The sequence below is a fragment of the Canis aureus genome, chromosome 19 (genome assembly GCF_053574225.1).
Source record: "Canis aureus isolate CA01 chromosome 19, VMU_Caureus_v.1.0, whole genome shotgun sequence".
Taxonomy (NCBI): domain Eukaryota; kingdom Metazoa; phylum Chordata; class Mammalia; order Carnivora; family Canidae; genus Canis; species Canis aureus.
The window spans coordinates 32,146,336-32,160,206 of NC_135629.1; the positions used below are offsets into that span (position 1 = coordinate 32,146,336).

A 13,871-nucleotide genomic window follows, 5' to 3' on the forward strand; every position below is an offset into this window, starting at 1 on the left:
TAGTATTTGCGACACAAATTGTATGCCTACAGAGCCTAAAATATTTAGTATATGGCTCTTTATGTCAGATAGATAGGTAGATGATAGATAGATGGATAGATATAAATTGCTTCCCCCTGACCTATCCTAAAATGGGGACAAAGGGTTTAAACAACATAAGCGCTGTGAGGACAGGGCCTGTGGTGGTCTATTCACCTATGTAGCTCCAGGGTCTCATAGGTAACAGTTACAACAAAGGAAACACATTAGACTTTTTCCCAGTCTCTAGAAGTTCCCTTTACTTTGGTTCTTTATCCACTCTCCATCTCCACTGATTGTGGGAGCCTCAGCATCATCATCTGTCTTCAATCTTACAGCCTCCATTTGCACTTTGTTAGCTTGTAATCACATGGTGTTCTTTATTGGACAAATACTCTTGATACCGCCTTAAAGTTCTGGGCACCAGGAGGATACTGTGGTGAACAATCTAGCTCATTCCAGGTCCTCAAAGAAATTACCCTTGTGGGCAAGACAGACAAAAACAAGTAAACATGCAAATGTTGGATGCAACTCCAACAGTGTTGGAGCAAATGAATCTAGATAGAGGTATCAGAAAAGCTTTGCCAAGGAGAGAACTTTGCAGCTGATAACCAACGGAAAAAGGCACAGAGAATTTTCTAAGCAGAGTAAATAGTGATGGCAAAAGCCATGGGTCTAAGATGAGCTCAGCATGCTCAGGAGATGGAAAGGGGGCCAGTGAGCCCAGAGCACTGGTGAACAAGTAGAAGGAGCTGTGGTTATACAAGCAGGCGGCAGCCCAGAGGTCTTACCAGTTAGAGTTGTAGGGTCTTAGAGAAGGAAATGTCAAGACCGAAGTTGTATAAGGATCCCTCTGGCTGGGTTGAAAGAAGGTGAAGGTGTAAGCCAGGGGGCCAATTAGGAAGTTATCACAGTGGTTTATGATAGATCATAGTACAGCGGAGGTGAAGAGAAGTAGCCCATTTGGCAGTATGACTCCGAAATACGGGAGGTTGAGGGCACCTGGGTGGCTCAAGCAGTCAGGCATCTGCCTTCAGCTCAGATCATGATCCTGGGGCCCTGAGACCAAGCCTTGCATCAGGCTCCCTGCTCAGTGGGGAGTCAGCTTCTCCCTCTCCCTCTGTTCCTCCCCCTTGCTCTCTGTCTCTCTCTCAAATAAATAAATCTTAAAAAAAAAAAAAAGAAAGAAATACAGCTGGTCGATTTTGTTAATGGAGTTGACTATGAGGACTTAGAGACTAAGAATTCCTAGTATTTGGCTTGAGTAACCAGCTGGATGACTAGTGATATTTCCTGGAAAGACTGACACAGACATAGGGTAGGGAGGCTACAAGTTAGGTGTTCTCCTTTGGTTATAAGAAATAGGAAGTTTTTGCTGTACATGCAAGAGCAATCATCAGAAAACCTGTTGATACACAGGGTTGGAACTCATTAGAGAGTTCCAGGCTAGAAACAAATTTGGGAGCCACAGAGATGATGTTTGGAGCCATGGCTTTGAATGAGATCACCTGGGTGGGAAGGGAGTCAATTAAATTGCTGAGAATCAGAGTCAGGTTGATGTTTCCAGGTTGGGTAGGAGAAAGTGGGAACACTTTCCAGACAGAGGGCACTACAAATGCAAAGGACCTGAGGTGAACCATACTCGGTGTACTTAGAGAATGTGGTTGGAGTACAGGGAGCATGGGAAAGATTAGAGCAAGATGAGGTCAGAGGGGGGCTTAGATCTTATTCCATATGTGATGGGAGGAAAGGGGCCAAAGAACACCAGTTACTGGGCTTTAGAATCTGAACTCTAGAGAAAGGATGCCCGAAATTTTCTATCAGTTCTGATACTTGCTGGACCAGACAACCTCTTCGTGCTGCCATTTTCTCATCTGTAATATAAGGATGATACCAGTACCTACCACACAGGGCTGTTTCAAAGATTAAGTGAAAAAAAAAAAAAAGATTAAGTGAAATAATGTATGAAATGTGCTTAGATCAAGTGCCGAGCATGCAGTAAGCGCTCAGTAAATGTCAGCTCTGATTATTACTGGAGAGAGTCACATGATCTGACTTCTCAGTGATGCTGGACTATAGCAGTTCAAGAGTAGAAGCGAGGAGACATTTAGGAGGTGGTTGAGGTCAGCCAGGGGAGAGATGGGCCTTTCTCCAGATCCTGTGGAGGCCTGCCTCTTTCCGTGACTTTCCCCTGAGAGACCACCGCTGTTTCTGCCTCGTTCTCTGAGCTGTCAGAGCCCGTCCTCCCAGCACTTTGCACCTAGCCTGTGAACCGTGCTGCTCTTCTCTCACCTCTCTGTGACTGGAGCATGAGCTCCTCAAGAAAAGGGCCCTGCCCCTAATCAGCATGCAGTGGTGATAGCGTGTGGCCATCACCCCTGGCGAAGAGAACAACAGTAGTCTGTGTCAGCATGTAGCATTGGGAACGTGTGCAAACCACAGCACATCTCCTAGGACAGGTCCAAGTCATAGAACAGAAGGAGCAGAAAAGCTATGGGGCTCCAGCTTGAGCACCTGGAGCCAGGAGCCAGGAGGTAGGCTCACTCCCTGAGCGGAGTGGTGGTGGTGGTGGTAGTAGGGGTGCTTCCAGCCCATGGGCAGGGGCAGCACCTCAGCAGGCATGGGGTGTTCGGGCTCATTTATATCCCGTGGGTATGTGCAAAGAGCTGGGCAGGCAATTCAAATGCATTCTCGAGGTCACAGCACCAAACTCGGGCTGCCTTAGCTCCCAGAACCATTAGCAGGGTAATGTGTTCTCTCATTGTGAGTGGAAATCAGAAGGACTGTAATGGGGCTTCATTAGATCCATCTGTCCATCCATCACATCGTCTCCATCCCTCACTACTTGACTGGAGAGACGGGAACACCCCTAGCTAATTAGATTTATCCTAATCTCCTTTCTGCCTCGTCAGTCCTCTCAGAGGCCATCTGTGGGTGTAGAGTTCAGACCCTTAAGAATTATGCTAATCAGTCTTCTGCTAATTTCAAGTGTTCATCTGATGGCCACAATTTGAAACTTCTTGCTGTGACAAATGGGAACCCACTGTAAGATTCTGTGCTAATTTTAAACACCCTCATCCAATGAAGTGCCACATAATGGACCATTTCTAAGAAAATAGTGAGGTGAAGAGCATGTAGTCGTGGACAGTAAGTAAGAAAACCAGAGTCAGGGCGGAAAGAATTTTAATTTTTTTTTAATATGGTAGGAGATGATTTGCTTTCATTTGTAGACTCAAGAGGAAGGTGCCTGAGCTATTAAATGTGGCATGGATTGTTTATTTTGGTGGTGCAACCGCTGGTGTGTAAAATGCAGAGGGGAAGGAATTCACTGAGGTAGGTACCCCAAGGGAAATGACTTAGGAGTAGATTTTCAGACCCCGCTGCATCCACTAGAGCCTGTAGCCTGGTCAGTAGAGGCTGGTATGGAATGTTAAGCAGATTTCTTTGCAGAGAGGTCACCCCAGCATTGCAGTGGTTTGAACCTGGCAGGAGAAAGGGCACTTTCTGACATGGCGCAGTGACATTTACCACAGGACCTAAATGCCCCCAAGCCCACGGTAGGGTGAATACAAATCATCAGCTCTGGTCTTAGGGGGCCCCCACAGGGGACTCAGTGGAAAGATTGATACTACATTAATTATTTTGTTGAGGGGAAAGAGAGTCTTAACTGGGAATTATAGCCCAGAGTGGCACTTCCTAAACTTAAGTGTGTCGATGAATCTCTTGACATTCTTGGATCTTGTCAAAATGGTTTTTGATTCAACAGGCCTGGGATGGAGCTTAAGAATATGCATTTCTAGCAGGCTCCTGGGTGACAATGACTGCTGGTTTAGAGACCACACTTGGTGGTGGCAGGAGAGGTTAAGAGTTTGAGGAACAGAAGGAACCAGGTTCAAGTCCTGGCAATTTACTGATCAGGCAGCCTTAGGCAAAGTACTTGCCTCTGTAACTAATACTTCCTGAATTTCTACTATGCGCCAGAAACTGCGCTCAGTGAAATAGCTGGATCAAGATGGAGAAAATATCCCTGCTCCCCTGGGGTTTTTAATCTGATAGAGCAACGCATAAGAACAAAGGTAACAGGGGCACTTGGATGGTTCAGTCGATTGAGCATCTGCCTTTGGTTCAGGTTGTGATCCCAGGGTCCTGGGATTGAGCCCCATGTCGGGCTCTCCACTCAGTAGGGAACCTGCTTCTCCCTCTCCCTCTGCCTGTCACTCGGTCTGCTTATGCTCTTGCTCTCTCTCTCTCTCTGAAATAAACAACAACAACAAAAAAAAGGTAACAAAACACAAAATGTCTAATTATAGCCTGTGATCATTGCTAGTAGTGACAGCAAAGGTGGCTAATGTTTACTGAGAACCTAGTAGGTACAAAGCCTTAAAGAATTTCACATACACCCACTGATTGAATCATTATAATTGTCCTGTACAATTGGTACTCCTGTCCCTGATTCAGATGCAGACACTGAGGCTCAGACATGAAGTATCTTGCCCAGCCTCATGTACTGAAAGGTGGTAGCGACCTGATCGAGAGGCAGGCCGTCCATCTCTGGAACTAGTGCTCTTGAGTACGGCCCACAAACTTTTCCTGTAAAGGGCCAGGTAGTAAATATTTTAGGCTCTACAAGCCATTCGGTTTTTGTCGCACCTACCTAATTCTGCCCTTGGAACACAGAAATTGTCACGACAGTGCATGAGGAGGAAGAGCAGCCGTGTCCCCATGAAAGAGCACGTGCCGGCGTAGGTGCCACTGGCCCTGATTTGACCCATCTGCTATAGTTTGCCAACACCGGTTCCTGATCATTATCCTTGACTAGCTTTTCACATTTTTAAAGCAGCCTCATATGACAGAAATAGAATGTGAGCTATACATGTAATATAAACCCTTAAAGTAGTCACGTTTAAAAAAAAAGATAAAATTTTAATAGATTTTATTTAACCTGAAATATACAAAATATTATTTCCACAGGTAGCCAGTATAAAGTAATTATCGAGATATTTCATGTTCTTTTTTGCACTAAGTCTTCTAAAGCCAGTATGTGTTTCACTTGTATAGTAGATCTCAGCTCAGAGTAGCCGTGTTTCAAGTGCATAGGAGCCACATGGGGGTAGGGGCACCGTGCTGGACAGGGCAGCTGGACAGTGCTTAGGATTCATCCAGGCTGGAGCTGAAGAGTCTGTATTTCTAAGACCCCAGATGATCCTGGTCAGCAGTCCACACTTGGGGAAGGAAGGCTGCAGATTGCCACTCTCTGAAGGACATACACTGTGATGGACCTGAGGGGGTAGGTGATGAAAGGTAGGTCCCAATGGCTCTTAAAAGAGGTTATGTTCAAATTGAAACCCCCGAGGATGAGGAGGACTGAGAAGAACAGTGGGCAAAGATGCTCTACTCAAGTTCTAGATGTTTTAGAGTAATTGAGCTAAAGCATGCAGGCACTGAGCATGGAGCTCAGCATGGTATCTGGGGTTTTTGTTCTGATAAAGGCAAGCCCCTGCATACCACTCTTCCCCCAGCCCAGATTCATTTCCTCTTTGGTGCTCCAACAGTTGCCCAGATTTCCCTCATCACAGCACATTCCATACTTTCTGTAGGTGCCAGATTATTTTCTGGGTGGCCCACCAGTGTTGTGAGTCCTGAGAGGGCTTGGCCACTGCTCTGTCTCCAGCCTGTACATCAGCTGCAGTCATTTGACTGCTTGGCAGTGAAGATTGGGCCTTAGGGAGTATTTGGAATTCCATCCAAGGTACATCTGGGCATGGACTGCTTGAAAACTTTATAGGCAGGAACTCTCTGACTAAAGATCAGAGGAGGGAAGTCTTTTGTCTGTAACAGGAAAGAAAGGACTTTGCATGGTGTGGCACATGCTCAGTGGCCACAGGCAGGTGAGTCACAAACTGGCCTGCAGGTGTATTAACAGGGTCACCACAGTAAGTCTGGGTGAATCTAACAGATTTTAGAAGGAGCCTTGGCTCTCCACTCTATGGTACCCAACCTACCCCAGGGTCCAGCCTGAGGCTGCTGCTTCTCTTCCTTGATATCTGCCTCACATCCACCCAGGGCTGAAATCACTGTTCTGGATGTCAGGGGAGCATAAGAGGAAAGGCCAGGTGTTTCTCATTCACAGAAGAGCTACCTCACAGGTCAGGCTGGCTCTACCAGAGGAGGCCAGGTTTGTTAATGTGGCTTGAGATGCCAACTGGTTGGGATCATAACACTGAGCTCTTCCAGTGGTCTTACCATAGAGCCTTCCAAAATTCACCTCTACCCAAGCTCTGCTATGTTAATAAAGGGCCATCTTGCCTTCTTGTCCTAACAGTTTCTGACATGTGTGTGGCATCGCCTAGTCTAGAAAGAGACATAATGGACAGTGGTCAGGAGGGCTGATGCGGGCACTGGTTGCCTGTGTTTGCATCCCAGTCTTGTGCCTGATTATGTCAGTCCCCAGATCTCTTTGGGCCCAGCTTCCTCCTGCATTCAATGGAGATAGTGTAGGGCCACCCTCCCAGGATAGTTGTGAGGATTAATGAAGACGAGTAAAGTACATAAAACAGAGTTTGCATACAATAGGTGCTTGTTGTTGCTATCAGAAATGGCTTTCACTTGTATTATTGCACATAGCAGGGCTGGTGGTGGTATGATTTCCACTTAATAGTATAGGTGATGAAAGTGAGAGTCGAGGAGGGGAAGCAATGTGAGTCAGAGGGAGTGCTATACCTCCAGTTGAGGCCTTCTAAAAATTCGCTTAACATTTACTTGATACTTACTGGAGGGGGGGGTGTGGGATGTTGTGGGCACTGGACTGACATGCCAAGGTGAAGGAAGCACAGTAGAGCTCCCAGCAGTGGTGGAAACAGGTATGCTGAGGAAATACAAGCCAAGGATTGAGGAGAGGAATTTTCCCCATCAAAGTGTGCAATGGCACACTATGTGTTGTTGTGACATCATGTCATTGCTGGGGTCCTTAGAGAAATAAGTATGTTTTGTGGGTTTTAAAGCTGTGACCCATGATTCCCCCAAGGAAGTTTCATGTGAGAGGATGTATTTGTATGCACATTTTTTTCCCAAGGGGAAGGAGTCATAATTTTGATCAGAGTCTCAAATGTCCTGACATGCCCCCAAATGGTCAGAACCCCCGTTCTAGAGGAACTTGGATGTAATTTGTGAAAATTCTCAATAGTGAGTAGCCCATGTTTTAAGTGTAAGCTTATACACATACCAATAGATACCTCAACACTACTGTTCTAGGAGAAAGGCAGCTCTCCCAAAGACTCTGCCTCAGTGTCTCTAATACAGTCCTTTTGCGTTGTTCTTCCACATAGGCATCCCAGTGATTTTCTGGTTGACTTTGGGCTATTTCACCACTTGGAGCCCCTATTTATGGTCATGTGGGGCTGCCAGCTTCTAGCTCACAGATTCCTGGGGGGATTTGGATGGTTTTACTGTCTTACAACAGATGTAACAGGCTCAGTGCCCATGAAGCTACCTTCCGTTGCCTGGTGTCAAACTTTCTGTTGGATCATTCCAATAGACATTCTTAGGGAAGTGTCATTTTTTTTTTCTTTCTTCACATCCCTGTGCTTTCTTTCCTTGGATCAAGATTGTATCTCTTCCCAAGAATTATTCTTATTCCCTGTCAGTGATCTTTATGGAGCAGGTTTGTTAACTCTTGCTCTCTCCATCCGCTATGACATCTTGGGAAAACCTATCTGTCCTTTCCTCTCTGATTCTGTGGATTGAATAGAGTGGCTATTTCATTTGTTGTTTCCTCCTATGCCTTAAATAATTGACAACTGATCTTTTGGCCTATTATTATCTCCTGTTACAAGTGGGAAGAGAACAAAACTGCACCATTGCCATCACTATGAGCAAAGGTAAATTCTGTTTTGTTGCCCTCAGAATCTAGGAAGCAGGGATTTCCAGCATTCATTTTTTTTTTTAAATAAAGGCAGCTGTGTATAAACGTGGAAACAAGCACCATCTCAGTCTTACTCTTAATTAAAAAGCAATAAAATGATCACAGCATATCAGCCACTTCCAGGATTTGTTGCACTGCTTCTCTGCCCCCTCCTAGGCAATAGCTCCATGGCTGGGGTGTGGGTAAGGTCAAGAACATAAGCTTGGGAGTCAGACCCCATTGTGGACTCCACCCCTACCGTGCAACAGCTATGTGGCCCTAGACACACCACATAGCTTTTCTGAGCCTTGGCATCTGTAAGATGGGGAGTGGCGTCATGCGTACTGTATTCATTTGCTAGGGCTGTCATAGCAAAGGAACACAAAGTGGGTGGCAACTGTGTTTTATCACAATTCTGGAAATTAGAAGTCTGAAATCAACATGTCAGCAGGGTTAGTTCCTTCTGAGGACCTTGAGCGAGAATTTGTCTCATGACTGTCTTGGCTTGGGGTTTGCTAGCAATCTCTGGCATTTCCTGGCTTATAGACTCATCATCCCAGTCTCTGCCTTCATGTTCATATGGCATTCTCCCTGTGTGCATGGCTGGCTGTGTCCAAACTTCCCCACTGAATTAGGAGGTCAGTCTTTCTGCATGATTGTCTACTCTGGTGGCTTTATTTCAACTTGATTCCCTCTGTAAAGATCCAAGGTTACATTCTGACACTCTAGGGGTTAGAGATTGAACACATCTTGTGGGTAGGGACACAATTCAATCTGTAACACATACCTACCACATAGGGTTACTGGATGATTAGATGAGATAATCCACAAAAAGGGTTTTTAACTCAGTGCCTGGCATGTAGCAAGCCCTCAGTATATTGTTTATTGTTCATCAGGGAATTTATCATCCCCTAATTTCTCACCTATAAGTCCTGGAGGCTTTCCATTTCTTTTGCCTCTCCTTTTCTCTCATTTTTTGTCAACTAGAAGGCAAATAAATGTAACGGGAAAAGGCAAAGCATAGACCATTTGAAACATGGAAAGTTCTGCCGTTTGACCATCAGAACTTTTTATACTTTAATATTTCCTCAGCCTGCGTTTATATTAGTAAAAAAACAAAACAAAACAAAAAAAACCCAAAAAAACAAAAAACCCAGATTTGTATGTGTAAAAATACACAGAAACCTATTTTAGTCTGGTCTGCATTTGAGAAGCTTGTCTTAAATAGCACAATGATTTTGTTTGAGGGAAAACTTTGAAACCTAAATAATTATCAGATGGCCATTAAAAAAATATCTAAACTAACCCACTGTCTGAGAAAACATGTTATTGGAATCAAATAAGCTGGCGGCATAATCTGCAAATTCTGTGTGTACTGCTATGGTATCTGAAACATAATTATCAAGCTTAAGTTAATTAGACTAATGCTCAGAAAATCTGGCCTGGCAGCTTGTGGTAAGTAATTATATATACTGATTAAAAATGTAATACGCAGTGAGTAGAGGCGATGGAAACTCCATTTGACACAGTGTGTGCGCATGTACAATTAAGAAGCCACGTAGAAAAATGCCCACAATGAGAAGGAACGTTGTAGAAACTGACAGGCATCCTGCCCAGTCTTCTTCGAGATGTTCCCTTACCCCAGTGGGAGAAGGGTGGGTGTCACCAGAGGGCTGGCTCAGGAACGGGATGTGGCCACAGGTTCTCACTGGCCACCCAGAGCATACTCCAGACCACAGCCTCTGCTCTCCCATGTTGTTTCCATTTCTCTCAAGCTTCTCCTTCAAGGGATGATTAGCTGTGAGATAACTGAAGTCCACTTCCTTGGTGATCTTCCAGGCTCTGAAACAAGGAAATTGTCATTCATCACAGGTCACAAATAAGGGTAGGATGCTGCCCTCTGTGCAGGCATAAACCCTTTAATTTGCCCTTCTGCTTGCTACTTAGCTTTTTCTCATTATTGAAAGAGGGAAGAAGATGGCACTAGGGAATCCATGAGCAAAGACTAAGGACACTCAACATTTGGCTGTCTACTTAGGTTCATCATCAATTTATTGCATCATAAATTTTTGGATCAAGTAAATATAAATTTCAGATTTATGGGGGCTATAAAGAAATATCTTTTGTTCTGTATCATTCTTAGAGTGTGTCTGTGTCCCTGCATCAGTATTATGTGTTTGGAAGAACAGAATGAAACCCATTTTTGAGGACTGAGGATGGCTATAACTGTGTCACCCTTCTGAGATGGTTGGTTGATTTGGGCAAGAAGTATTTAGTGAACACCCAGTACGTACTGAACTCTGGTTTTGTAAGGTCTTCACTAAGGTATTAGATTGAACCATGAGACGTTGTTTTGACAGTTAAAGGAAGATGGAATATTGCTAATAGACATGGTTTTGCCCTCATAAGACCTATAACTTAGTGGGGGTAAGATATTTATAACACAGTCATGTCCCGAAACGGAACACATCAAAGGGCCACCTGGTCTAGCCTGGGGAAAACAGGGGAAGAAATGTATCCCTTGGAGAGGACAGTATGTGCAGAGGACAAGTGGTAAAACAAGGCAGGTTGTTGAAAGAGCCACTCCTACTTAAACAGGGTAGGCACAGAGGGGGTTGAGAGATGGAGTGAAATGGTAAGTAAGGGCTTATCATGCCAAGAAAGTCATGTCAAAGGTCAATAACTCAAGACCAGAGCATTTGATAGCAAGAGTTGGGAGACTGTCATGGGCCACTATCTAGAACTTAATTTAAACTTTTTAAATGAGAGAGGCCCCACTATACAGTCCTCCTGCTGTGATGTTCTGCTTCAAAATCTAGATTCAGGCCACTTCTCTTAGATTTCATTGAGGCTCCTTTTTTAGTAGAGAAACATGCCGAGGCTTCTCGACTAAGACTGCAGAAAAGACCCCACAACCCTCTTAATCTCCCTGGGTCTTTGTTTCCTTTTCTGTAAAATGGGGACAAGAATATTATGCCTCTACTTACCCCAGAGTTGATCCAATGAGATTCTGCATGCAGAAGTGCTTTAATTTAGACACCTGAACTTAGTCTCCATGGTTTAGCAGATTCTGGATGCTATTCTATGAGAACAGTAAATCAGCAGGGGTTTGGGTTTTTTTTGTGGGGGTTTTTTGCTTTTGGTTTTCTTCTGGAATACCAAAAATCAAGTTGTCCTGATTTTTAAATTTTTAAAATTTGGTATTTGGTAGACAAAATCTGAGTAACCATGTAGGAACTCACAGATCTTGGACTGATAACTTGGCTACTGGGCTTCAATCTAATATCAGTGAACTAGAGTCAGTTACTGCCAAAATCAAAAATTAAAGAGGGAGAGGAGCAAAATAGCTTGGCAATTAATGGCTTTTTTTTTTTTCCAACAGCTTGTCTGTGTTTCCTACCCAAGTAGCAATCAGCTTACTGCTTTTTGCCCCCAGTGTGGGAAACAGAAACAGCATAAGGCTGCAAAGCCCTTCAAATACAGTCTTGGTCTGAGAATCAGTATGAAGAAAAGGACTAAAAGAGATAATGAAATGTAGAAAGCATGCGAAATTTATATTACCACTGAAGACATGTTTATTAAAATCCAGGCGAGTATTACTTTTGCTTCAGAAATAGGACATAAGAGGAAATTTATGGAGAGGAGAATGTTTGGATGACTATCTCACAGACATAAAGCTCTTAAGGCAGAGCAGTTTTAATTAAGAACAGCATCCTGTGTGAAGTGTTATACCCAAAATAGATCCTAGGGGGGATTCAGTGAAGGGATACATCAATTTCAGACATCTGGAATCCAATTAATAACTTCAGTGCTCTTACATCGCAAATGCTACTATGTTGTGTTCTTATGGAGCTTCTCCGAATGGGAGCTGGATTTCCATAGGGAGGGAAATTGTGGTGATCCTATGCTGTAAACTGCATGTTGCCCAGGGATGGCCATGTTTGTTTTCATTCATGGCCTGCTTTGACGGGAGTTATGTTGAATGACTAATTGAGTATCTGCAAGCCCATCAGCACAAAAGCTATGATTTTTGACACTACCCTATACCTAGCCATAGGATAGGCCAACACCCCACCCTTCTCCTTGTGCCCTGTCACAGAGTTATCCATCACCCTGAATCTCGTGATCCCATTGCTTCACTTCTTTTTACATAGTTTTAGGCATTTCTGTGCATTTTTTAAAAAGGATGTATTTTTAAGTTGTTTTCTCACTTTATAAAAAAAGCATCATCCCACAATTATCTTTTAAAAATTATTTTTTCCTCCATAATATGTTAAGATTTGTCCATTTGGACTAATTGTCTCCGTCAAACAATTCTTTTGACCACTGTGTCATATTGTATGATGTGAATATATCAGTTTATTCATCTACTTTTTGAAGAACATTGGTCACTTCAAGGTTTTTGTGGGTTTTAATTAGAGCTGCTTTGAACATTCTCATATATATGAGAAAATTTTCTTTCGGATATATACCTGGAGAGTATTGCCAGGTCACAGTGTGTTGTGAATGTCAGCTTTAGGAGATCATGCCAAACCATAATCCAAAACGGGTGCTCCAATATATCCTCTCCCCAGTGCTGCCAGGGGGATCCTGAGGGTCCCTATTCTCTCCAGACCATGGACTTGCCAGATTTAGGTGTAGTTCAAATCCATCAGCATTGTAAAGTGGTATTTATATGTGAATTTGATCTCATGCTGTGTGACCTTCAGAGCTTATGCATAGGGATTGGGGAAGGGAGGGTCAGATTTAGGATGAGGACAGATGGCTTCCTGGCACTGCTTATCAGGGGCCTATTGTCTCAGGGAAGGGTAAGATCTCAAGACAGTACATGAGTGCCCCTGGGATGCTTGGACTGGAGAACTGTAAATATAGGTTTTGTCCCTCATTCTTGGACCAAGCATTTTTCAAACAGTTTTTTCTGGGACTTTAAATAGATACCTGAAATTGTAGGAAGCTACTTTAAATCATTTTGATCTTTTATCCTTTAAAAAGCAACCAAACTCCTTTAAACCCCTGAGCAGCACTGAGGTGAGATTAATTAAAAGATTAGGACTCTTAAAAGATTTTTATGGGTTTTTCATTCATGAAGTTATAACTTACATTGTTGTGAGTTATATATCTTAAAATTAAGCTATACACACACTCAATTATATATATACACTCATATACATATATATATGAGTCAAGCGTAGATTTTCATGTATAATTTATATTTATTGATATACTATTTATATAAGTATAAATCCCAGGCTTGGCTCTTTCTACAGTGCTTCTTGAGCATCTCAGTAATAAATAAATGAGAGGTTAGATGCACAGTAGGAAGCCAAAAAAGGTGAAGGTATCTCTTTTCTAGCCTGATGCTTCGAAATAATCACAAGCCTAGTATTGCATTTTAAGTGTTCACTGTGGTGAAGCTGTATGTGTATATGTTTACAGTTGGCTTACATCTGTTTTCAGTGCTGATTTCTGGATTATGGTCACTTATAGGGTATATAAAATGAGCAGTTGAGCCTATAACAAGGAAATCTTAGTTTCTTTCAAGTATTTTTTTTAAGGCGTTTGAAATCCTTTGTGACAAAAATCTGCTGTCACGCATGGTAAGCTTAGCATTTCAGCTGTATCCAAGGCTTTATGGCTTCATTAAAGAAGATTTTTAAATGAAATAAAGAAAGGCATTCGGGAAAGGTTGGCTTCTTCTAATTTATTTGTGCAACTCACAGGACCAGGCTTTGAAGGGCACTGGCACAGCTCCATCAGAAGTCAATGAGTTTGTGAATAACAGAGGGCATGTTACTTGAAATGGGTGTGTAGCAGCTTCATGGGATGTGGCTTCATAACAGAGGCAGAATGATTGTCTTATAAAAGGAAGAAATTCATGACCAATCCAGGGGAGTGGTGAATACTCTTGGCATATAGATTTTATGTTAGTCATTTTTCATCTGCCAACATGTGG

At 43.2% G+C, this 13,871-nt stretch overlaps 2 protein-coding genes across 22 annotated transcripts in view; one reads left to right on the forward strand and one right to left on the reverse strand.

The window, feature by feature from the left end:
• The window catches only part of FHIT (fragile histidine triad diadenosine triphosphatase), a 1,383,460-nt gene that overhangs the window by 1,331,847 nt on the left and 37,742 nt on the right, over window positions 1–13,871 (forward strand). Inside the window, exon 9 of one of the 19 annotated variants that reach the window (XM_077858255.1) lies at window positions 11,301–11,514. The exons of the other annotated variants lie outside the window; for them this stretch is intronic. Coding sequence (XP_077714381.1) covers window positions 11,301–11,456 — 156 coding nt within the window. The 3' untranslated portion in view covers window positions 11,457–11,514. Of the gene's footprint in view, window positions 1–11,300; window positions 11,515–13,871 lie in introns of those variants that run through there. 19 annotated transcript variants of the gene reach the window in all.
• LOC144289824 (uncharacterized) overlaps window positions 1–13,871 on the reverse strand; it is a 163,372-nt gene that overhangs the window by 12,624 nt on the left and 136,877 nt on the right. For 2 of the 3 annotated variants that reach the window (XR_013357800.1, XR_013357799.1), the window contains exon 2: window positions 4,935–9,760. Coding sequence is in view for 1 of the 3 variants with exons in the window: in XM_077858273.1 (XP_077714399.1) it covers window positions 9,559–9,760 (202 nt within the window). In the remaining 2 variants the exon portion in view is untranslated. Of the gene's footprint in view, window positions 1–4,934; window positions 9,761–13,871 lie in introns of those variants that run through there. The other variant, XM_077858273.1, reaches the window with a different exon arrangement.